Raw genomic sequence first — 25,651 nt, 5'->3', positions numbered from 1 at the left:
TACATAGAAGTCACTTGGGAACTTTAAAAAAAACTACCAATGCCATCATCTTATTGTTACAGCAAATGCTCGGTGCCCAGGAAGAGACAAGCCACACACACTAGGGAAATCAGGAAAAGACTATTTATTGCACACCAGTGTTGACCCAGCGGAGTCACCTCCAAAGGCTGAGCCCCGAACCTTGGCATCAGCCTTCTTTTATGGCTGAGATGGTAGAGGGTTGAGAGAAAAAAGAAAAAGGGGAAGGGGCTTTTATCGGTGTTGCTATCTGGGCAGTTGGTGGACACAGGAGGCAAGCAAGATTACAGAAGCCAAAAGTATGCAAAGGGAGTATCCAGCCTTGGACATCTGGCTGGCCCCTTTTATCTTGTTTTTATTAGCCTTTTCCTCATTATCTCCAAAGGATTTTTATTTCATTGGTCTGGGGAGGGGCCCGGACATCCAGATATTTAAAGCTCTTCCAGTGGCTCTCATGAGCAGCCAACATTGAGAACCACCAATGTACAGATGCTATGGAAGCAGATAGAGGACTCTTCAGCAACATGAAGAGTGGAAGGGCTGCCAGAGGGGTGAGCCAAGTGAGCTTTGAAGGAAGGGTGAGAGTTAGCTGGAGAAGAAAGGGGACAAGGAGACCATTGGATACGAAGGACATGGAAAGCAAAAGGGAGAAGAGCCAAAAGGACATGACTTGCTCTTGGCTGAGGAATCAATAAGTCTTTCTAGTTCTGGCCTCATCCCTTTGTGATCATAGACAAACATCAACTTTGCTGTGCCTCAGTTTCCCTTTGGTCAAACCAGCTAATGATACCTGCTCTCTTTACCTTAGAAGTTTCCCTTAGGATCAACTGAGGTGAGCAAAAACTAAAATACAGTATTTTGATGATCATAAGTGAGATTTTTAAGTAACAGCTTTGGGCATTCAAAACATAATCATCTCATTTGAACAAATAAAAATCATTTTATTTTTCCTAACATATAGCATTTGCAACCTACTTTATTAAACAGAGTGCACTGATGCCATTTCCCCCCTGATTCCTGTTTTCTGTTCTCCCTTTAGCGTAGATGTCAATAGAGTAATGAATGGCCCTCTACTAGAGTAATGAATGGCCCAAGGGCCAGGGAGAAGCATTGGGTTTTAAGTTCTTAGGTCTGTTTTTCATAGGTTTTTTTCTATTTTTCTTGCTATCTGGGTATCAGCTATTGATGCTCACTGTTTTAAATTTCTATTTTATTTATTTTATTTATTTAGTTTAGTTTTTTTTTTTTTTTTTGAGAGAGAGAGAGAGAGAGAGAATAAGCAGGGGAGAGGGGTAGAGGGAAAGGGAGAGAGAGAATACAAGCAGGTTCCTTGCTCAACGCAGAGCTTGACCCCATAACCCTGGGATCATGACCTGAGCTGAAATCTAGAGTCAGATGCTCAACCAACTGAGCCACCCAGGCACCCCTGTCACAATTTTAAATTCTACCTTTTCTTTCTAGCTTGCCACTTATTACCTGTTGAAGACTGGAAAACCAGAAATCCCATCTTAGAATGATATTTAAAATAAGAGTAAATAGACCAAGCAAGAACTTGCTGGAGAGTGGATTATGTGATCTCTTTAGTGCATGAATGTTTTAATGTCTGTGTTGCCTCTTTTAGCTGACTTTCTGTGTCAACCTCTGGCCTGGATACCTCATGTGGGAGATGGCTGACTGGGGCTTTATGTGTGGAAGGTCGGAGGCCCACAAGGATTAGTTTGTCAGGATTCTCAGCCTGCCTGCTTTTGGCTGTTGGCCATAGACCTTTAAGGTTTCCCACTCTGATCACTCCGAGAATTTTGTTCTTGTCAGACTAGATTTTAATGTGTGTCACCAAACACTTATTGTTTCCGGGGCAGGAGGAAAGAAGGGCAGATAGCCTCAAACTCAGGAGGGCAACAGTGTCTTGAAGTAAACAGCTTGAGTGGAGGTTAACCACCCTCATCCAGAGGACAGATCAGGGTAGGGAACAGAACACTCCCAGTGGGAAGACAAGGGGGAGAAAGTGCTGGAAGGAATCCTGTGTGGCAAGACTGGGTGTGAGGGGAGAAGGAAGGAGGTGGGGAAGAGAGAACTTCTTAGGTGCCAGGTGGTGAAGAGGCAAGGACAGAGATTTAGACCTGTATTACTGTGGACTTTGTACTCTTTTATGGTTTTTTTGAGAGCCACCGACTCCCTAATGCCATTCCAGGACTCATGAGTTGTGACCATTGCAGGTGACAGCTGTATCTGTCAGGCTCACCAGTGGCCATCCTCTGTGGGTCCCCACAATGCAGGCTAGGCCCTCTTGAGAAAGTGGCTTTCCAAGTAATAGTCAGCCCTGAATTCTTTTTTGCACTTTGTTGTCTGCCTTCCGTGTGGTCACTGTCTCTCCTTCCTTCCCCAGGTCGGTGGCCGGATTGGATAAGGAGGCGGACCTGGTGCACATGGAGGTGCGGACTGCAGATGGATGTGAGTGCTGGGGCCTGGAGGCTAGGCCAGGGGGGTCTGCCTGCAAGGCTCCCTCGTCCCCTAATTTGCATTTTAATGGCTTGGGAAAATGAAAAGCCCTGAGCTCCATTACTGCCATATCCATCCTATTTTTCAGAGTAGGGGGAGAGGCCTCTGGTCCCAAGGGAGATGTTTCACTGAAATACACCCTCAGGAATGAATTTTCTGGGGATGTGAGTTAATGTGATGAATTTTGAGGCTCCTGTTAGTAATTTCCTGGCATCTTCAGTGTAATTCGAATAGGAATGTCCATAGCCCATCAGGCTATTTTGCATTCACATGGTGAATTACAGGGACTGCCAGCTTTAAAAATGAACCCTTCATATAGTCAAGCTTACCCAAAAAAGTCACTGGGCAATTTTTTCATAACTGTTTATTCATTCATTCTACAAATATGTAGGGTTAGGCTACTCTGTGCTGTGTTAGGCCCTGGAGATACAGTGGTGAGCAAACCCTTTCTGTTTCTTGTCCCTGCAAACAAGCAGTGGAATCCCAGGATCCTGAATACGTGACCCCTTTGCACAGTATGCACCTGCGCATGTCTTACACAGAAATTGATAACATATCATTTTGCACCACTTAAGCAATTTACTCTTCCCAGAGTTGATCGTATTATCATAAGGCTCTTCCCTACCCAAGAAAATCAACTTAAAAACACATGAAATGTGTGAAAATATATGATATAAATGAAAGAGATGAAAATATAATTAGCCTAGGTCAACAATAGAGCCAAATAATCTGTGGAAATAGTAGTGATGGAGGAATGCTGTGGAACAGGCCCCAGCCTGTGAGTTGGGGTCCTGGGTTGTTCCATGCACTAGCCCTAAGGCCTGGGGAAACACCCTCTGATCTCAGTGCTAAGTCCTTCCATTATCTGAGAACACTCATCCTTGCTCTCCCCACCTCATGGGGTTATAGGCTGACCAAGTGGAGAGACATTTTATGGAAATTGTAAAAGGTACAGATGTAAGGAGGGTCAGTTTTGACCTGGCTGTGGGCGTTGGATTGTCATTTAGAATACATTAAGTAAAACTGCATGCACTTTGTCCCTGATAAATCTGTTTTTGATGCCAAACACAGGTGCATGCCAGAAACATGCATTTTGGGGAATATTTTCTTTTTCTTTTTCTTTTTAAAAGTTTTAGAAGATGACCAGCATTTGTTACTATATTCTGCTGAGTACTTGATTTTTTTCTTCCTTTCCTTTCCTTTCCTTTCCTTTCCTTTCCTTTCAGGGGAGAAGAGGAGAGGAGGGAAGGAAGGGGAGGGAAGGGAAGGGAAGGAAGGGAAGGGAAGGGAGGGAAGGGGAAGGGGAAGGGAAGGGAGGGAAGGGAAGGGAAGGGAAGGGAAGGGAAGGGAAGGGAAGGGAAGGGAAGAGGGAAGGGATGAAGGGAGGGAAGGGACTGGAAAGGGAAGGAAGGGTAAGGGACGGGAAGTGAAGGGACGGTTCTAGCTTGTCCTTTCCTTTCCTTTCCTTGCCTTTCCTTTCCTTTCCTTTCCTTTCCTTTCCTTGCCTTTCCTTTCCTTTCCTTTCCTTTCCTTTCCTTTCCTTTCCTTCCTTTCCTTTCCTTTCCTTTCCTTTCCTTTCCTTTCCTTGTAATTTGGTTGCATTTGGTCCTTGAATAAATGTAAGTCTCTGAAGCAGGCAAGGATGAGGGATGGTTCACATACTCTGTAAACAAAAAAAAAGTATTTTTTTAACAGAAAAGCTATTTAAGATTTAAGAAAATAATGCCACACATTCAAATGCACCGATCATAAGAGTAATGGATTCAAAATGATATTATCTGACTCTTATTGCTGAGAAAGAAACTGGGGGAAGAGTGAGATGTAGGGGTGTGAAGGAGGAATAGGGCAGCAGGAAAAGAGCAGACAGTAGTCGCAGATGATCTAGAGGCCAGTTTTCGGTACAGTTCCTATCTTGGCTTTGTTTCCCATATCAACTTTTTTTTTTTTAATGTTTATTTATTTGTTTTGAGAGAAAGAGAGAAAGAATGAGTCAGCCACTGGGATAGAAGCAGAAAGGAGAGAGAGAGATGGGGTGCCTCAGTCGGTTGAGCGTCCGACTTTAGCTCAGGTCATGATCTCACGGTCCGTGGGTTCGAGCCCCACGTCGGACTCTGTGCTGTCAGTTCGGAGCCAGGAGCCTGCTTTGGATTCTGTCTCCCCCTCTCTCTGCCCCTCCCCCACTGGCACTCTGTCTCTCTGTCAAAAAATGAATAAATGTTAAAAAAAAATTAAAAAGAAAGGAGAGAGAGAGAGAGAGAGAGACTCTCACTCCTAAGCAGGCTGCACTTTGTTAGCACTGAGCCCAACATGGGGCTTGAACTCACAAACCATGAGATCATGACCTGAGCCGAAAATCAAGAGTTGGACCCTTAACCAACTGAGCCACCCAGGTGTCCCTCCATGTCAACATTTTTATGCCTTAGATGTGATCTGTGCTGGTTGTAGTATTTTAGAGTTGGAAAAACTTTGTATGACTATCTAACCTCCTGTCTATGTAGGAATACCATCCCTGAAAACTTCTGACAGTGTATCCTCAGGTTCCCGGATTTAGACTTAATTAGAAACATCCTGTTCTACTCCTGGACAGCGCCCATGTTTGTTTGTTTGTTTGTTTGTCTATTTAAGGTAATTTCTCACATTAAGTTTAAACCTATTTTCCAAAAGTTTAACAATTCTGATCCAAATTTGGATAAGACCTATGGTGCAGGACTGCCACAAAATTTTATGAGATTAAAAATGCAAAAAAACATAATAGTTTCTGGCCTATTGTCAAGAATTGAAGAAAACAAGCAAGTACAACAGGAATAAATGTCATGTGCCACACTTAGGTTAAATATGGTATATATTAATCCTGTTATATTTTTTAGGTTTCCAAAATCAGTTTTTCAGTAGTTAATATTCTGATTGCCTCTAACCCATATTTACTTAGAAAATGTATATAACAAGACTGCATTAACCTAGAGATGTATTTTGTATATCCTAATGAAATGCATGATACTTTTCTTTCATGCTGTGTGGTGAGGGCCTTCTTACTCATACATTTACACATACACACACATCTCTATCTTTTAATCATCACAAAAAGGCACAACATTTATTTCCTTTTTTCTGATGTGGTAGTCTGGACTAAAGTTTGCCCAAATTCACACAGCTAGCTAGTGATAGAATGAAAACTAAAGCACAAAACTCTCAACTCACTAGAAATGAAAGGGAACTTCCAACAAAGGACATCTACAGAAGACCTACAATTAACATTATATTTCATGATGAGATACTGAATGCTTTCCCCATAAGAGCAGGAAAGAGAAAAGGATGTTTATTCTTAACACACATATTCAACATCATGCTGAAAGTCCTAGCCTGTGCAATAAAGGAAGAAAAATGAAATGTAATTCATATAGATTGCAAAGGAAAAATTAAAACTATTATTATTCTCATTGACATAATTGTCTATGTAGAATATCCCAAGAAATCTACAAAAATAAAAAGTTCCTACAACTAGTAAGTAAATTGAGCACAGTTGCAAGGGACAATGAATTCAGTCAAGAAAGGATGTTATTTTTAACAAATGGTGGTGGAAAATATTGGAAAGCCATATGGGGAAAACTGAACTTCAACCTATGATTCACACCTTACACAAAATGCAACTCAAAAATGGATATTTTTAAATGTAAAATATAAAATTATAAAAAAATATAGAAAAACACATAAGAGAAAATCTCCATGACTGTGGGTTGGCACCAAGAACAAAAAGTCAAAGAATTGATAAATGGATTTCAAAATTAAAAAAGCATATATTTGCTTTGCCAAAGAAACAGTGAAGATACTAGGAAAAATATTTGCAAATTATGTATTTATTAAAGGACTTGTGATCAGGGACTTTGAGAGCATAACAATAAGAAACAATGCAATTTTTTTTTAAAACAGGCGAAAATTTGAGTAGACCATTTACCAGAGAAGATATAAGGATGACAAATAAGCACATGAAATGATGCTCAACATCATTATACATTAGGGAAATGAAAATTAAAGCCATAATGAGGTATTATTACATACCTATTGGAATTACTAAAATAAACAAAACTGATAATACTAAATGCTGACAAGAGTGTAAAGCCATTGGAACTCTCGTACTTTCCTGGTGGGGACACAAAATGGTACAACCACTCTGGAAAAACATTTTGGCAGCTTCTTATAAATTTACACACACCCTTATGATTCAGAAATCCCACACCTACATATTTACCATACAGAAATTCACACTGAAACTTATACACAAATGTCTGTAGCAGATTTATTAATAATCACCCCAAAATGGAAATACCCTAAATATCCTTGAGTGGATGGATGGGTAAGCAAAGCTGTGGCACATCTGTAAAGAACATGGATGAATTTCATAGGCATTATACTGAGTGAAATAAGTTGGTCTCAAAAGGTTACATACTGTAGGATTCCATTTATATGATCCTATGGAAAAGGAAAAACTAACAATGGAGAAATATATCAGTGGTTTCCAGGGTGGTTGACAAGAAAGCAGCACGAGGAATCATTCAGGGTATTGTAAATGTTTGGCAACCTGTGGTGGTTGTTACATAAATCCATATATCTGTTAAAAATTTAGAACTGTATGTCAAAAAAATTACTGTACATAAATTTTAAAAAGTTTGTATTTAAAAATAATACTAAATGGGCACCTGGGTAGCTGTGTATTAAGGTTAAGCCACTGACTCTTGGTATCAGCTCAGGTCATGATCTCAAGGTTGGTGAGTTTAAGCTGTGCATTGGGCTCCACACTAGCAGTGTGGAGCCTGCTTGGGATCTCTCTCTCTGCCCTTCCCCTGCTCACTGTTTCTCTTGAAATAAATAAATAAAACCTAAAAAAAATAAAAATAATACTAAAATAAGTATTTAAAGAAAGGAGGAGGGGTACCTGGCTCACTGATTTGGAACAGCATGCAACTCTTGGTCTCAGGGTCACGAGTTCTTATAACTCTTGATCTCGAGGTCATGAGTACAAGCCCCACATTGGGTCTAGAGGTTTTATAAATATTAAAAAAAATAATGATAATAATACTAAAATAAAACCTATAGTGAGGAAAAACTAGAACACACAGTTCTTAGCTTCTAGTTCTATAGAACTTGCTACCATTTATGATTAATTAATTAGTTAATTGATCACTTAGTTCTTTTATTCAACTGGTGTTTATTTAAATTAAAAAAAATTTAACGTTTATTTTTGAGACAGAGAGAGATAGCATGAACAGGCAAAGATCAGAGAGAGAGGGAGACACAGAATCTGAAACAGGCTCCAGGCTCTGTGCTGACAGTTCAGAGCCTGGAGCCTGCTCCAGATTCTGTGTCTCCCTCTGTCTCTGCCCCTCCCCTGATCATTCTGTCTCTCTGTCAAAAATAAATAAATATCAAAAAAATTAAAATCTGCATATTCTGGTCACTGAGGGGATGTAGAGGTGAATATGATATTATCTCCACCTCAGAGAGCTTGTGGGCTTGTTGGGGAAATAGACAAGGATTTGAGTAATTCTAGCACAATCTCACAGGGTTCATAGGGTTGAACATATATTATGTTGAGTTATAAGTGGGAGTATTGCTAATAGTCTAAGGAAGTTGGGGGTTCATAGGGGTATATGTACCCCAATGTTTATAGCAGCGCTTTAAACAATAGCCAAATTATGGAAAGAGCCTAAATGCCCATCAGCTGATGAATGGATAAAGAAGATGTGGTGTATATACACAATAGGATACTACTTGGCATTGAGAAAGAATGAAATCATGCCATTTGCAGCAACATGGTTGGAAATGGAAGGTATTATGCTGAGTGAAATAAGTCAGAGAAGGACAGATATCATGTTTTCACTGATACGTAGATCTTGAGAAACTTAACAGAAGACCATAAAGGAAGGGAAAGGGAAAAAATAGTTAGAAACAGAGAGGGAGGGAGGCAAACCATAAGAGACTCTTTTTTCTTTTAATTTTTTTTAATGTTTATTTATTTTTGAGACAGAGAGAGACAGAGTGCAAGTGGGGGAGGGGCAGAGAGAGAGGGAGACACAGAATCTGAAACAGGCTCCAGGCTCTGAGCTGTCAGCACAGAGCCTGACGCGGGGCTCGAACCCATGAACCGTGAGATAATGACCTGAGCCGAAGTCGGATGCTTAACCGACTGAGCCACCCAGGCGCCCCAAGAGACTCTTAAATACAGGGAAAAAACTGAGAGTTGATGGAGGGGGTGGGGGAGAGGGGAAAATGGGTGATGGGCAATGAGGAGGCCAATCATTGGGATGAACACTGGGTATTGTATGTAAGCGATGAATCATGGGAATCTACCCCCAAAATCAAGACCACACTTTACACTTTACACACCGTATGTTAGCCAATTTAACAATAGATTACACACACACACACACACACACACACGCACTGTGTGTGCGCACGTGTGTGTGTGTGTGTGTGTGCGTGTGTGTGTGTGTGTGTGTAAAAGAAAGTTGGGGGAAGCTTCTTAGATGAAGTTTTTGATCTGGCCCTTGAGAGATTAGTAGGATTTTATCAGAACATTTTGGATAGAAAGGAGAACCTCACACATTCCCAGAGTTCACCCATGAAAAGTGGTGTGTGCAAGGCTGTGGGCTGTGGTTTGTGGCTGGCAAAGATGAAGGGAGATAAGGCCAGTAAAGGCAGGCTGGAGAGGTTGTGGGAAGAAACGGGTAGGTAGCTTTCTGATCTGTAATCCACACTGAACACCAAGCATTGAGGCCATTTTTACCTTTATCATAAAAAAGCTTTCATGATAGAATTGTGATTTCCCTAGCTGTGACCTTAAACATTGATTATACTAGACAGTCCTGCCTGGTTGTTTCAAGTTCCTTTATTTCTGCTTCTTCTGTTTGCATGTTGTATGTTTAAATTATAGCAGCTGGTAGATGGAAAGTTAGCACCCATTCTAGCTCATTTAGACTCTAGCTCTGGGCAGTTACTTGCAATGCTGCTGTGCCCCCATCTCTGAGGCATAAGGCAGCCTTATTATGTTTCCCTAGTCCCCCATCCTGCCTAACTTAGCTTCTAACTCAGGAATGGTGCTGAGAGATAGAGAAGGCAACTGGCCTATGTCTGACATCCTTGACGGGGACAGGGGAGTAGAACACAGAATGACCTCTGTGATGAGGCCAAGTAACGTCCTGAACCCTGCTTCTTAGGGATCGTGCATCAGAGAGGCTTATTAGTCACTCCCAGCTCTGTGTCTAGGTCTTTTCTTGCCTGGCCAGACTGTGCTTGCTAATATATCCTGTGCATTCTACTTGCCAAGAGAGGCAGGTGGACCTGGGCAGAGTGCTGGAACAAGCACACTCTCCAAGTTCTGGCAGAGGGTTGGACAGTCCTGGACCAGGAGGAGGCACCAGAAGCACCCACCATCCCTCCAGCTCTGTCTCCACTGGGGGCCATGTTTGCAATTTGGGTTTATCCTTTCGAGGAGCAGGGAGAAATGGTCTTCAGATATTTATAGGCAAGCAGACTGGGAGAGTAGAAACCTAGATCTTAATTTCAGTTTTTCCATGGAGAGGCTGTGTTTCCAGGACAGCAACTAAAATTCTTGGGGTTCCTGTTCCCTCGCTGTTAAATGAAACAATTAATAATTTATTCACTTTTCTTTCTAATTCTCTTATAGGATATTTACTGGGTGTCCCCTGGATGGCAGTCATGACCTGCATTTTTAGAGATATAAAGAGGGAATGAGACATGGTCTCTGCCGCCCCCCCCCACCCAGTCTGTATTCTAAAAGGGAATGGGCAGACAAATAAACCAGCAGCTCCTGAATAGCTGATAGCCTTCTTATAGTCACACACAGGACATGCTAGGAACCCACAGGAAAGGGGACCTCTTTATATTTGGTGTATTTGAAGTCAATTGAAACCTCAGTTTTTCTAGCCCTTTTGTTTGGTCATTCACATGTCTAAAAGGAAAATAACAATTCTCTGAACATCTTAAAAGAACTAGTAGATCTTGGATAATAGTTATTTTTCCTTCCCCTGACTTTCCTTTGTTATTCCACTTTTTTTTTTCCATGTTGGAGAGTCTGTTCCTTAATCAGCCCATTTCAGACCACTTACCCCGTGTTCTGGATTTGCCAATTACTATTTTGTAAATTATCCTCAAAAGCACCTTGAGCAGTAAAATTTCATTCTCTGCTTCTTCTAGCAGCACAGTTCTTATGGCCGTTTCTATCAACCTTTAACATCCATGACCCTCTGGCAAGCTGGTTCTATTGCAGATTCCTGGGATCCACCCCAGAGGTTATGGTTTAGATTGTCTCCTGTAGGGCCTGGGAGTTGACATATTGTTAAACATGCTCATGACATGATTCTGATCCAGATGGCCCCTTCAAGAACACTTTGAGGATCCCTAACCTCAGATGGTGCTGGGATTATAGCCAGCAGTTATATCCTCATAGGCATGAAGAAAGAGCCTTGGTGTTGGGGTCTGGAATTACCCTGTTGTAAACAATACATGATGATCACGGCAGCTGGGCTGTCATAGGGCTGGAAACAAGAACATACAAGTAGGGCAAACATGTCTTTCCCTTCTTTCTTCCCCTTTTTTTAAAAGTAAAAAAAATTTAATGTTTATTTATGTTTTCAGAGAGACAGGGACAGAGCATGAGCAGGGAAGGGGAAGAGAGGGGGAGACACAGAATCTGAAGCAGGCTCCAGGCTCTGAGCTGTCAGCACAGAGCCCGACGCGGGGCTCGAACCCATGAACCGTGAGATCATGACCTGAGCCGAAGTCAGACACTTAACCGACTGAGCCACCCAGGCACCTTTTTTCTTCCCCTTTTGACTTTCAAGACAAAATCACAATAAATTGTAACTCATCAGAGTGCTTTCCAAGTCAAGATAACGTTCACTGTGTTACTTGTTGGGGTGAGAAGGAGAGATTCATAAGGAGTAGTAGAAATTGTTTGAAACCTGTAAGGATGTTCAGAAAATAGAAACAAGATATGGCTATGAAACAACAATTAAATGTTCTATGTAGTTCCCAGAGCAAGACAGGGATGTGTGGCCATTCATACTAATGTCGATAAAGAAATTTGTATTTCTTGTTTATTTACCCTCTCACATTCACTCCACAGAAATGGAAGAGTTTCCGTGTGTGAAGACAGTGGTTCTCAAAGCTTAGCATTAATTATAATCACCTGGAGAACTTACACACACACACACACACACACACACACACACACACACACACACGGAAGGTCCTGGGCATTGGCCCTTTATGAAATTGTCCTCATGATTCTAAAGTACATGCAGTACTAAAAACCACTGCACTAGATCTGAGCCTTCCCAAATGGAACATGCATATGAACCATCTGGAGAGCTTGTTAAAACACACATTCCATATTTCTGACAAGCTCACAGGTGATGCTGCTGGTTTGCAGACCCCAATCCGATCAACACTGCACTATGCTAAGCTGTGGGGGATTTACAGATAAATAGGACACAGCCAGCCCTGACTAGCCAGCCCACAGTTTTAGGGGAGAGGCAGATATACACGCAGATTGTTATTTTGATATAATGTGCCGAAAGCACACGATTGTCTGATTTAAGTCTCCCAAAGAAAGTGCTGTTGGAACCAAAAGGAAGGTGTTCTGAATAACAGTAATTCATGATAGCCATACTTTCGGTTTCATGGAGGAAAAAATTAATTATAAAGGGAAGAGAATATGAAGAATTAAACAGTTGTAGTAACAATAAGAAGGAGAGAGTATAGAGAAGAACAAAGAAGGCTTACTGTGTCAAATCACGTACTCACAACAGCCAACCTCTTGGCTGGGGAAGCCCCGCGGTGAACAGCCCAGTTGGAGTGCCACTTGAGGGTCCTGGGCAGAGTGTCCCCCCAGCACTCAGATGAGACTTCCAACTAACTTCCCACCAGGGCGATGCATATATGACTCATGTGTGATTTAGGGCTAGTCGCCAAGTTTGCCTAAGTGCAGTCCTGAGGGAGCTGTTTTTTCTGTTTCTCTTATTGTATCTGACAATCTTAGGAGCCTGGGCATCCGCATATACCTCTTCCCTCCCTGGTCTATTCCATGTGGCCAGCCTGGTCTGGCTCAAGTAGGTGAGGCAAATTAATCCCATCAGGAACAGAAGGGCCAGTTCTGATTCCAAGGCCAGATATGAGCACAAGCCAACTAAGCTTTCCATGATTGTGTGTGTGTAGGCTCTGGGCAGAAATGCCTGACAAGTCACACAAACAACTTCTATACAGAAGAGAAGGGTACCCCTAGTGCTGAGGAGTGACTGAGGGCTGCACAGAAGAGGCCATAGTTAAGCTTCATCTTGGGAGATGAGTTGGATTCTCCCGGGAGGATGGTAGAAAGGGGGTCAGGAAAGTCATGCTAGAGTGGTGCTGTCCAATGTGGTAGGTGCATCATCACATGGGGTTGCTGAGCACTTGAAACATGCTGTCCAGATTGAGGTATGCCATGTGTGCAAAACATACACCAGGTTTCAAAGATGTACTATGAATTAAATGATGGAAAATAGCTCACTAATAATTTTTATGTTGACTACATGATGAAATGATAATACTTTGGATATTTGGGGTTCAATAAAATGTGTTACAATCCATTTCACTTTTCTATAGACTTTTTAGCGTAGCTACTGAAAATCCGTAAAGGTTATTTGTGGCTTACATTGTATGTCCATTGGACGGCACTCTTCTAGACTGGAGGAACAGTAGGTACATCAGCACAGAGCATCGCTTTTCTGTACTGTATGTGACACTAACCACCCTCTTTCTCAACCTGGCTCCCACACGTAGGAGCAAACCCAGTGTAAGCCAGTCCCTGTTCTTGTTTTGATGTAGGAATCTCCACTCCGGTCCAGTCCTGGCCCTTCTTTTTGGGAGTCAGACTTCCAGATTAAGCTGAAGCCATTGAATTATCTCTTGCCCTGGCAGGGTTTAAACAGGGCAAAGCCAACCAGTTTGGTTAAAATCATTGTGAACCCGTTTCTTCCATACAATTCAGGATTCAAATGACTTTTTCTCCCATTGTCTTCTAGAAATAATTTTTCTCAGAATGTCCCCTGTGATCCTCCCTACACCCGACCCAACACATATTCAGATACACACATATACACACCCATATCCTCCATCCAAAAGACATTTGAGTATCAATAGAAAGTTCATCACCTTGATGCCATAAGAGTTCAGAGTTGAGTTGGCGAATTAATTCTGCCATTTAGAAGCTGTTTGACCTTAGATCCCTTCTCTTCCAGTGCTTTATATATTATAAAAAATATATAACTGTATATATATAGTTATATAACTATATATATCGTAATCATAATATATGACTAACAAATATAAGAAGTATTTTTATAACATTTTTTCATCAATGGACTAAAAAAGGTGTTATTACAGAGTAAAATTTATAGTGGGGAGGATTTCAGTTTGGTGAACAGAAAAGTAATAATTAAGGGTATCCAAAAATGGCTAAGGCTATTTTGTGAAGTGCTGAGTTTCTCTTCATTAGAAATTCTCAAGCATAAGCCATTTGGATGTATCATAGGGATACCGTAGTAAGTGAACCTGGATACAGGCAGAAGCTCTTTAGCATCTAGACACATTTGAAATTTCTAGAATCAAAATCTGTAGCACATATGCCACCATTTCTTGTCCTGGTGCCATCATCACCTGCCATCAATCTATCACCGCACCTTCTCACTAAGTCAGGATGAAGCCTAGTACTTTTTAAAAAAATGTTTGAGTTTATTTATTTTGAGAGAGAGAGAGAGAGAGAGAGAGAGAGAGAGAAAGTGCATTTGCAAGCTTGAGCCAGGGAGTGGGAGGGGGGAGGGGCAGAAAGAGAGGAGAGAGAATCCCAAGCAAGTTCAGTACTGACAGCGCAGAGCCTGACATGGGGATCAAATTCGTGAACCGCAAAGATGCTTAACCAAACTGAGCCACCCAGGTGCTCCAAGCCTAGTACTTCTTAACAGACCTCAGGGAATCCTAACTAATCAAATGGTCTTGGCACCCAATGCAAAACTATTAACCCTATAGCCTAAACTTCAGGTTCTAGATACATAGAATATTGGCTCTTAAAGAACTTTGGATTATTGACTAGTTCAGTAATTTTAAACTGTGTAACTCTGAGCTCTAGCAGTGTTCTAAGAACTCAGAGGCAAGATGGGGATGGGGTGTGGAGTTAAGCCAATGGGACTGCTGAATTCTTGACTTACATTCAACTAGAAATGGTGCACTAAAGTTCACTTTCTATATTGAGAAGATAGGATCTTCTTTGCTAAAAGCGTTCCAAAGTTTGGTTTTTTTTTTAAGTTGAAATAGAAAAGGTACTTTGAAATTGCATCACTTTCAAAAAAGTACTAAAATATCGGGGCGCCTGGGTGGCGCAGTCGGTTAAGCGTCCGACTTCAGCCAGGTCACGATCTCGCGGTCCGTGAGTTCGAGCCCCGCGTCAGGCTCTGGGCTGATGGCTCGGAGCCTGGAGCCTGTTTCCGATTCTGTGTCTCCCTCTCTCTCTGCCCCTCCCCCGTTCATGCTCTGTCTCTCCCTGTCCCAAAAATAAATTAAAAACGTTGAAAAAAAATTAAAAAAAAAAAAAAGGTACTAAAATATACAATAACTTTCTCAAGGCCACGTAGATAGCTGTGGATGAGGACTGAACCAGAACATGGATTCTTGTCTAATTCTCAGACTGATTGTCCTTCCATGATTAAAAAAAAATAATAGTTGGGATCATTGGTCCTGCTGTTAATATGCCTGTGTTCTAATCCTGGTTCTTTCATTTCCTAGAAGCTGTGGAACTCAGGCACATCACTTAATTGTTGTGCCTCAGGTTCCTCATCTATGAAATGGGGATGCTAGTAATTGCAACTCCTTACTGGATTGTTGCAGGAACTAAATAAGTTAATACATACAGCTTCTGCAACACCGGAAGACATAGAGTGAGCATTCAAAAATACTACTTCTTGGGGCATCTCGGTGGTTCAGTCGGTTAAGCCCCTGACTTCGGATCGGGTCATGACGTCGCGGTCTGTGAATTCAAGCCCCGCATTGAGCTCTTTGTCGACAGCTCAGAGCCTAGAGCCTGCTTTGGATCCTGTGTCTTCATCTCTCTCTCTGCTCCTCTCCTGCTTACACTCTGTCTCTCTCTCTCAAAAATAAATAAATGTTTAAAAAAAACTTTTTAAACAATGTTACTTCTTGTTGTCATCGTCATCATCATCATCATCATCTAGTTATCACTGTCACTGTCATCACTGTCATTGTCATCGTCATTGTCATCATTTTTATCATCATTGTCATCATCATCATTATCACCATCATCATTATCACCACTGTCATCATCATCATTGTCGTCATCACTGTCGTCATCACTATTGTTATCATCTAGTCATCATATTCAGTCAGGCTCAGTTTATTTGGCAATTGGAGTGGAAAGAGCTCTGGATGCAGTACCAGGAGTCCTAAGATATTCAAGGACACTGTGATTTCTAAATCTCTATAACTGCCATATTCCCCCTATGCCATAAGAAAACAGGAGACACTAGAATTCTTCTTCGGGTCATTAGAAGTTTCACAAAAACTCTAAATCCATAAGCACATTGGCAGGAATGGAATAAGGTAGGTAAGCTACGTTTTTCAATTCGTTGATTTTGTTTTCAGTACCTACCATGTCTGGAGGGTTGTGTAGGCATTTCCAGCATGTGGGTGCCCTGCACACAGGTTAGCCCCACTCCTCAATCAAGGAAAAGGAGGCTTGTGGAAACTAAATAACTTTTCATAGTTTCTTGGATCTGCTGGTTTTTACTTGTTTGCATCTGAGAGTTAATGCTATTATTCAAAATAAATAGCTCCTGGGTATTTCTCTAAGAGAGGACCTGAGGAGCTGATTTACTTTTTGTTCACAATTTAATTCGCTTTTTCAAACTTTGACAACATGTATATTACCCAAAGGGATGGAAGTTGAATGAATCCAAGGAAAGTTTCTTTCTCCGAGGTGGTAAGAGGCATGATGGCTAGGATAGTTTGAATATTTAGTAATCTCAAAGGCAAACCATTGCCACAAGTCACAATATCACTCAACATAACAAAAGTGTTTAGGTTTTTTAATGTCATTCAATTCAGTTTAACTAGCATTTACTGGGACTTTATAAAGTTAGCTTAGGAGACAAACAAAGATAACTAAGACTTCATTCCTACTTCTGAGGAGGTGACCCTTTTGGAAAGGTTTGACAGAGAAAGAAACACTGGATATAAATGGATGAGAAACTTGCCTTGCTGGATGGGGAAGTTAGAGACTGCCTCCCTAAGCCTTACAGAATTCCTGGCAAAAATATATCTCCTTAGGAATAAAAGAATGCTAAGGATGTCAGATAATCTCCTTCATACTCTCTGTCTATATTCTCCAGTTCTCAGATCTTCTTCTGTCCAGTGCAAACCCCAAGGCATGTTCACTTGTGAATATCCCATTTTCCTCACTGGTCTGTGATTCTTCTGAGAATGTTCTCTGGTTCCTGGAAGTTCTCTGAGTGCCTGACACTTGAAACTTCACTATACTCCTTGACCCAGTGCAAAAAAGAATGAATCAGTCAGTCTGAGACCACCCCTTCTTGCTATATGAGACCTTTAGCCCAATATCTGCTAGGTGAGAAGGTGTGAAGGCCAGACTCACTAGGGAGATGTTCTTATCTTCCCTAAAGGGTCTTCCAGCAGTAGAACTAGTTAAATTGAGCCAGATATTTCTAACGTTAATGAGTAGATCCCTCTATTGACAGTGCAGGGAACAAAGCCTTTGACTTTTAGCTTTTGTAAGTGGAACAGTGACTACACCAGCTCTTCAGAATACATTAGGAAGACATTTGACATTTAGAAATACGTTAATCATCAGGGTAATGATTGACTCTCAACCCCTAGGGAAATCACTCTCTAATTTTCTTACAGGGATATCCAAATGAGTTCTTCATTCAATCTGGTCTTTCTGATTTTTCATTTGAGAACATTTCAAAGGAAAGGATAGTAAATAAAAGATTAAGAATATGGATTAATCAAAGCTAATCCATTAACATGTGATTATATAGTGCCTTCCATGAGCTTTGCCTACCTAAAAGGCCATGTTCAGTTTTCACTCCCTTTTTAGGAATTTCCTTCTCACATAATATACTTCTCCATCTTGTCTACACACAAAGGCTGCCTTCTCCTTCAAGTCCTCCTTGGTTATTCAGGCTCAGATTTTTTTTTTTTTTTTTTTTTTTTTTTTTGTTATCTGCACACCCAAAGTACTTGAAGAAATTAAACAGGGGTATAAATTTGGAATATGACTTTACTAGTAGTAGGACCTGTGATATGGTCTTTTGACTCTCCACAGACAAACAACATTACTTGTTATTAATAGAGGGTCTGAGAGATGCCGAGTGTTAAATTCCCTTCCTTCTCGTTTCATATTAAGAAAGAGGTACCATCTATTAGTCTTTTAAAATGTATCCAATGATATGCTAAGCATTTTTCATACATAATCTTATTCAATACTGATGACAGTCCCTGGAGGCAGATACTAACTTGTGGGTATTTCACAGATGAAGAGCCGTGCTACTTACTCAAGGGTGATAAGCAAGTAACAGGTCCAGGACTTGAACACAGCCCAATCTGGCTTCAGAGGCCTTGCTTTCAAATACCACACTATGCTCAAGAGCTCTGGACCCCTGCCATCTTATCAGGCGTTTGGTGTTATTAAAAGCAAATAAAAAGGCCACAGGTATTAGAAGCCTAGTTTGGGATTCAAGTTAAATGATGAATATCCTTCCGTTTCATCTTTAAATCTCCATGACTGTACCCAGCTTCATTTCAGGATAACGTCCAAAGCCCGAATCTGAGAACTTTTGCAAATGTGAGGCTCTTGGTGTCCCCTGCTCACTTTTGACACCCTGAGTCCCTCGTCACCCTCGGTCACTTCCATCTGGTAGCCAGGCCTGCCCGGTAATTGAGTCTCCTCTTTTTCTCTATTCTGAGTTTTCACCAGGCAGTGGGTACCTTAGCACTTACTATCATGTCTCTGTATGTTTGAAAAAAAAGAGTGTTGAGACTTCCAATATATGAGTCCAGCTAAAGACTGCAAGTCCCCTGAATTTTAAGTGGATTTGAAAAACTCATTTCAGTGCTGCTTTCCTGTTAAATTGGACCTTTCGTTCCATGCTGGGCAGTAGCAAGCAGGGGGAGAGCCAAGAAGTAGGATGAGTTTGGCACAAGAGCTCACCTGCTGTGGGCCAAGGTTTAGGTAGGTTTTGATTTTGTTTGGGGTGGCCTTGAATACACTTGATTCTTTTTTTTTTTTTTCCCAAAGTGTCCAAATGGGAGAGTGAATAGTAAACAGACAGTAGAAAATGAGCCTGTGGGGGGGCGGGGGATAAGCAGATGTCCTCCTGTGCGTACCTTTGATTAGCAGTATAAGGAGCTTTCTGAGACACTGGCTGGCAAGAAGGAAGCAGGTTGTCATGTCAACACTTGTGGTTTCTTTATGTGTATTTACTGCAGCTTTTCACTGGCTTTTAGTGCCTTATTCTAGGAGAAAATTACTAAGGCTTTGTGGGTCCAAGAGTATTCCTGGTGGGCAGGCCATGTGCTGCTCGGCACAGCCTGTGCTCTCGGCCTTCCCTCGCTCTCACACCCAGAAGTGGAAAGCCAGGCCATTCTTAGCTTTCTGTGTGCGCAGAGACAAAGAGGAAGTCAAGGGCAGGCTGTACGTACAGAACGGTGAACAAGCTGGGTTTGCTAATGGGGCAGGGAAGAGGGGGAAGAAGGTCTCTTCTCTGGAGAGGAAGGTAGGGACCAAATTACAGAACAGGTGACATGTTTGGATGTAGGCTTGTTTTGTTTGGCTTTACGGTATTTGGCCCGCACCCTATTTTATATGTAGAATAGCTGTCCTTTTTTTTTTTTTTTTTAAATCAGGCAATTTCACATTTAAAAAATAGAGACAGTTAGATTTATTATAAGACACAGAACATCTTACTCCTGTGTGCCAATGATGAACAGACACTGAGGAGCTTCTCCTCCATGAAGAGTCAAGTGTTGGCCATTTCACTGCAGTCCCCACCGCTCCCGAGTGCTCCCAGCCGCCGAGGCCGTGTGCCAACTGCTGTTTGTCATCTTCACCCAGCTCATTTTATTCTTACACATTACTTGTCTGCCTCCCTAGGCACTTGATTTTATTCGGCTTCTTGTAAAAAGCCTTCTGTTCTATAGAACGACGTTTGGGCTTTGTCCCAGGGCACTCAGAACTGTTTTGAAGCCGGGAGAGACTAGGTCAGGTTTAGGTTTTAGAGATGACTCTGGCTCCCTGCCTCGGGTCCATCCAGTTCCCAGTCCATCATGTACATGCAGGCTAGTCGTGAAAGGGATGCAACAGGCCACACGGATGAGAAGGACTTGTCCCAGGCAAATGGCAGGGCTTGTGGAGAGAAGAGGAGAGACTAAGCATGTCAGAGGCAGGATGGTCGGGGCTGGGAACCAACTGGATTACATGGCGTATGGAGGAAAGAAAAGTTAAGAGGCTTGTGCTCACAGGCGGGTGAAAAGACTGCTGACGGAAAGAATGAGATCCATGTTTGACATGTTTGGATTAAGAATACCAACGCAGATAGGCTCTGTTCAGCTATGGACGTTCGGGAAGTAGGGATGTAGCACATAATGAATTCATTTCTTACCCACATGTGTTTGTTACATTAACATCATGTTTATACATAAATGTGTGGAATAGCTAGCTGCAAATAATATGAGTGAGCCCCTTCCTAGTCAGCAGGTCCTTTTGATTCAAAAACCTCTGTCTCATTCACTGTTGTATTCCTCATACCTAAGCAATACCCAGTATATTGTTCACACACCAGAAAAACTTGTTGAAGCCATCAGTAAATTAGTTAATTAACGATAAACAGGGAGGGGTGCCTGGGTGGCTCAGTCTGTTAAGCGTCCAACTTTTGATCGAGGCTCAGGTCATGATCTCACACTTCATGAGACTGAGCCCCATGTCAGGCTCTGTGCTGACCGTGCAGAGCCTACTTGGGATTCTTGGTCACCCTCTCTCTCTGCTCCTCCCCTGCTCATGCACTCTCTCAAAGTAAATAAATAAACTTAAAAAAAAAAAAGATAAACAGGGATAATTAAACGTATTCATGTTTTAACTCAATTAGCTTTTTTCTTATTTAACCTGTTTGCCTTTATCTCGCCTGCCTGCAGGTTCCCCTTCCCTGTCACCCGTGACACCTGTGCACACATTCAAGGGAGCAATTGCATTAGATACATGTAGTAATAAACATGGTTTTAGGTGATAACAAAGACTACTCTACTTTTAATACTGAAATGACTCCTACTTCTCATCTTTCCCACTTACTACTTTTAAGTACTATTCAGTTATAACCACTTTATTATTTATTTAGTTTTTTTTAATGTTTATTTATTTTTGGGAGACAGAGACAGTGTGTGAGCAGGGGAGGGGTAGAGAGAGAGAGGGAGACATGGAATCCAAAGCAGGCTCCAGGCTCTGAGCTGTCAGCACAGAGCCCAATGCAGGGCTCCAACTCACAAATCACAAGATCATGTTCTGAGCCAAGGTCGGTTGCTTAACCGACTGAGCCACCCAGGTCCCCCAATTATAACCATTTTATTTCTTTTTAATTTTTTTAACGTTTTATTTATTTTTGAGACAGGGAGAGACAGAGCATGAACAGGGGAGGGTCAGAGAGAGGGAGACACAGAATCTGAAACAGGCTCCAGGCTCTGAGCTGTCAGCACAGAGCCCGACGCGGGGCTCGAACTCACAGACCTCATGACCTGAGCTGAAGTCGGCCGCTTAACCGACTGAGCCACCCAGGCACCCCAATTATAACCATTTTAAAAGCAAATGTACGGGGACACCTGGGTGGCTCAGTCAGTTAAGTGTCTGACTCTTGGTTTTGGCTCAGGTCATGATCTCATGGTTTGTGGGTTTGGGCCCTGCATTGGGCTCTGTGCTCACAGCATGGAGCCTACCTGGGATTCTCTCTCTTTACCGCCCTCGTTGCCCCTCCCCACCATCTCAAAAATAAATAAATAAACATTTAAAAAAAAATAAAAGCACATATATACACAGGTTTCTTTACAGAGACTTACCTGTAGTTTTTCCCCAGTAACAAATAACTGAATAAATTATCTTTCTTGGATGACCCTATGGTCGTAATTGGGATGCATTTTAGAGTCAGAGATTTTCCCATTCAGCAACAGCTTCTGCTGTCATGTTCCTGGTTTGCTTGAGGGGCTCTTGACCTGCTGAGATCTTTCGACGATTTTACAAGTAATTATAGAGGATTTATAGGTTTTATACAAGTAATAGGTGAATACATTCTTATTGTAAAAATAATAAAAATGTATATAATATGGAAAGGAAAGGTCTCACTTCAACACTATTTCCATTCTTTTCACCCAAAAGTAATCATAGCTAATTTTTATGGGTTCCTTTAAAACTTTTTCTTTGCACTGTGGCACAAACCTATACGTTTATAAAGGCAAGGTTTTGGGGGGACATAATTGTATCATACTACCATACTGCCAAATAATTTTTTCAAAGGTTATTTGAAAGGTTATTTGAAAAGGAACATCTAGAGAAATCAGGATGTGGATGTGTCCATATCTACTTATTATTTTTTAATGTTTAGTTTTGAGAGAGAGAGAGTGTGCACATGATGGGGGGAGGGTTAGAGAGGAGACAGAGGATCTGAAGCAGGCTCTGTGCTGTCAGCACAGAGCCCCATTCAGGACTTGAACTCATGAACTATAAGCTCATGACTTAAGCCGAAATCAAGAATTGGTTGCTTAAGTGACTGAGCCACCCAGGCACCCCTCTAGTTAATTTTTTTAATTATAGCATAGCATTCTGTAATATGTGTACCTTAGTTCATTGACATGTTCAGGGACCTTTAGCCTGTTTCTGATTTTTCACTGCTATGAACAATACCCCAGTGAGCATCTTTACTCCTGACTCTTTGGGAAAATATACGAGTGTTTCTCCAGAAGACATTCCTTGCGTTAGAATTGCTGGTATAATATATGCACATTTAAAATTCTGATATTTCAGATTGGTTCTTCCAAAAATCTATACCAGTTTACCCTTTTGTCAGTAGGATGTAAGATTAACTCTTTCTTCCACTCCTTTGCCTCATCTAGATATTGCCATTTTTTAATAATTTTTACAAATTTTGTGAACAAGAATGAAATCTCGTTGCTTTGAACTGTATCACTGATTTCCCATGGGGTAGAGCCTTGTGTACTGATGAGAGCTTTGTCACCATTTCTCTTTGCGTCTAAGTGTCGCTCTCCCATTTCAGATGCTCACTACCTCACCTGCAGGATCCAGGAATGTGCTGAGACCACTCGGAGTGGGCCTTTTGTCCGCTCCATTGACATCAGTTCCCTGGTTGTTCAGGATGAATATATCTTCATTCAGGTGAGTCCAGAAAATGCATTCAGTGGTAGAGGTGGGGGTGCTTAGGTGAAGTCAGGAAAATGAGGGCAGCATTCCCGAGGTTGTGAACACGTGGAGCTGGGGTGAGTCTCTGCTTTGGTGACCCATTCTCTGGGGGATCCAGGACTTCTGGTGAAAGATGAAGATGTTATGGGTCAGTATCATGGATGGGGTCTTTAGTGGCCCACTGAATCCTCAGCTGGGTTGCTGTTTTATTATACCAAAAGGGTCTTAAAATGACCAGGATTTAGACTAGGGCTTGGAAGTTTCTTAGAGCCACATCTCCAATGGATCTGACTTTCAGTAGTTTACCAAAGCCATGATCCATTGCTGTCCAAAGTGACCGGTCTCATTTGGGAGTGAGAATCCCCAAGAAATGAAGCATCTCTAGGATTTTCTTTCTAGAAAAATGTAGAGCTCCCTAAATCTTGCCCTCCCTTTACAGTGCTGACCACTCCCTGATATGTCCTGAGTCCAGAAATCCTTCACTCCCAAGAGCTCTGACTCACGGAGAAAACTAGGTGTGACTCACATTTTTAGGCAGGAAAGGGAAGCCCTGTTTTAGGTGTTGAGTTTCACTGGAAGGAGATGCAAAGAAGAACAAAAATGAGGAAAAAGAAAAGGTGATGCTTCTGCTCCAGAGTGACTTACAGTGTGTGTGTGTGTGTGTGTGTGTGTGTGTGTGTGTGTGTGTGTGTCTGTCTATGAGTGTGTGTAATCATACTTGACCTTTGAGAGCAGCTTTGATTTCTCCCACTCTGCTTTCCCACCCTTCTGCTGCCAGTTGTGTTTGCAGGCTATTTCCTATAGGAACCTTGATCTTTAGACTCTCCTGAGTTTACTCAGACCTATGCACCTGAATGACTTTCTCTGCCTCACTCCTGTTTCTTTGGTCCAGATTAGCCCCGTTTCCCGGGAGCTGGGTATGCCTCTCTTCCTCTGAACCACTGCAGCTGTTCTTGTCTGCTATTCCCTTAGCACATGGGCTATTAGGAATTGTTACTTAAATATTAGTGGATTTGTCTTCGTCTTTCCAAATTGCATTTTATACTATCTGAGGATAGGGACAATACTTTATACACAAATTTTTCTCCTCATCCTTGGCCCTAACAGAAAGCCTTTGAAAATCCAGGGTACTCAGTGACTACTTGTCTTACTGATAGATTGTAGATGTAGGAGTCACTTCTTTTTAAAAATCAGTTGTGTAGACTTTTGAGGTCTGAAACACATGACATGTAGCCATCCACTCAAAAACCAGCTTGAAAAAGGGAGGGAAAGAGAGGTCTGTGTGGCTCCAGAAAATCCCTGTGTCTAAGTTTGCGTAAAAGCCAGAATCTCAGAATATTTTTGTCTAAATCTTGGCAGGTCATTAGCACTATTATTGCCTTATTCATGAATATTTATTGAACACATACAATGCAAAGTAAGTCAACAAAGTATTAGGCATGACTCTGGCTCTCCCTAACTCTTGCCCTTGGCCTGCTTCTCTTTGCACCCAGTATATACCGTCTTGGGTCTTAAGTACTATCTCCATGTTCTGATGAATCTCAAGCCAGGGAGCTATAACCTCTGCCCTGGAAAGCAGACCTTCTTGTCTAATAGTCATCTTGATATCTCAACTTGGATGTTCCACAGCTAGAATAAAATCAACATGTCCACCTTGATCCTGATGCATTGGTGGCATTACCCTCTACCTGGTCACTCAAGGTAGAAACCTGGAAATCTGTCTATGACAACAAATTCAGTGAATCCAGGTCCCTGCTAATATCACCTTTAGTCTCAGATGGTTTTTTGTTTTTCATTCCATTCCCATGGTCCCAGTTTAAGGCTTTATTATTTCTTTATCTCTATTTAATTTTTTCAAGGTGGAAGCACAGAGATGATTTATGAATTTACCAATCTTATTGCCCTTTCCTTAATGCTAATACTGCATATAATGATGAACATGACAGGACCGTTTCTGGGAAACATGACTTAGAATTTTAAATGTTCAGATTTTTTAAAATTCATTTTTCCTTTTATTGCATAAAGTTTTCTGTAACTCTGCCGGCAGACATCCAGATTTTTTCCCTAACTATTCTGAAGTGTCTTTTTATTATTATTGTACTGCAAGCCAGCAAAAGTTTTTTCTTTGATAAGCATCAATTTTTATTTTGTTTGAAAGAGATAGGAGTTCCCGTTAGTCAATAAAATTTTATTGACAGCCTGCTACGTTTCAGGCCCCTGTTCTAGGAGCTGGGGTTAAGACAGTGAACATAATAAAATTCCTGCCCAAGTGGTATTTATATTCCAGTGGAAGACATGGGAAAATATGTATATAATATATACATCCATATATACATAGGTATGAAAAGCCTGTGAAACATTAGTGGTTGAGATGCTGTGGTTTTGAGTCCAATGGCCAGCATTTATCCCAGCCTTGGCAGGCCACACTTTAGCTGGGTGGTCTTGAGCTATACTTCGTTTGACTTATCTGTAAAAAGAGGACAATTGAGTACTTAGTTTATTGGTTGCTGGGCAGATTCTGTTTGTTAATTACATTTGTAAAACACAAAAACAGTGCTCTGTAAATGTTGCTCTCTATCTTTCTATCTTGTGCTA

The 25,651-nt window shown here is 41.5% G+C and overlaps 1 protein-coding gene across 1 annotated transcript in view; it reads left to right on the top strand.

Moving 5' to 3' along the window:
* Window positions 1-25,651, top strand: part of SORCS3 (sortilin related VPS10 domain containing receptor 3) — a 414,417-nt gene that overhangs the window by 246,963 nt on the left and 141,803 nt on the right. Inside the window, exons 6-7 of the mRNA XM_032595155.1 lie at window positions 2,405-2,469; window positions 22,914-23,032. Of these exons, the coding sequence (XP_032451046.1) occupies window positions 2,405-2,469; window positions 22,914-23,032 (184 nt within the window). The remainder of the gene's footprint in view (window positions 1-2,404; window positions 2,470-22,913; window positions 23,033-25,651) is intronic.

This window comes from Lynx canadensis, chromosome D2, assembly GCF_007474595.2.
Source record: "Lynx canadensis isolate LIC74 chromosome D2, mLynCan4.pri.v2, whole genome shotgun sequence".
NCBI lineage: Eukaryota > Metazoa > Chordata > Mammalia > Carnivora > Felidae > Lynx > Lynx canadensis.
The sequence above is the reverse complement of the archived record's forward strand: the minus strand, read 5'-3'. Positions and strand labels throughout refer to the sequence as shown.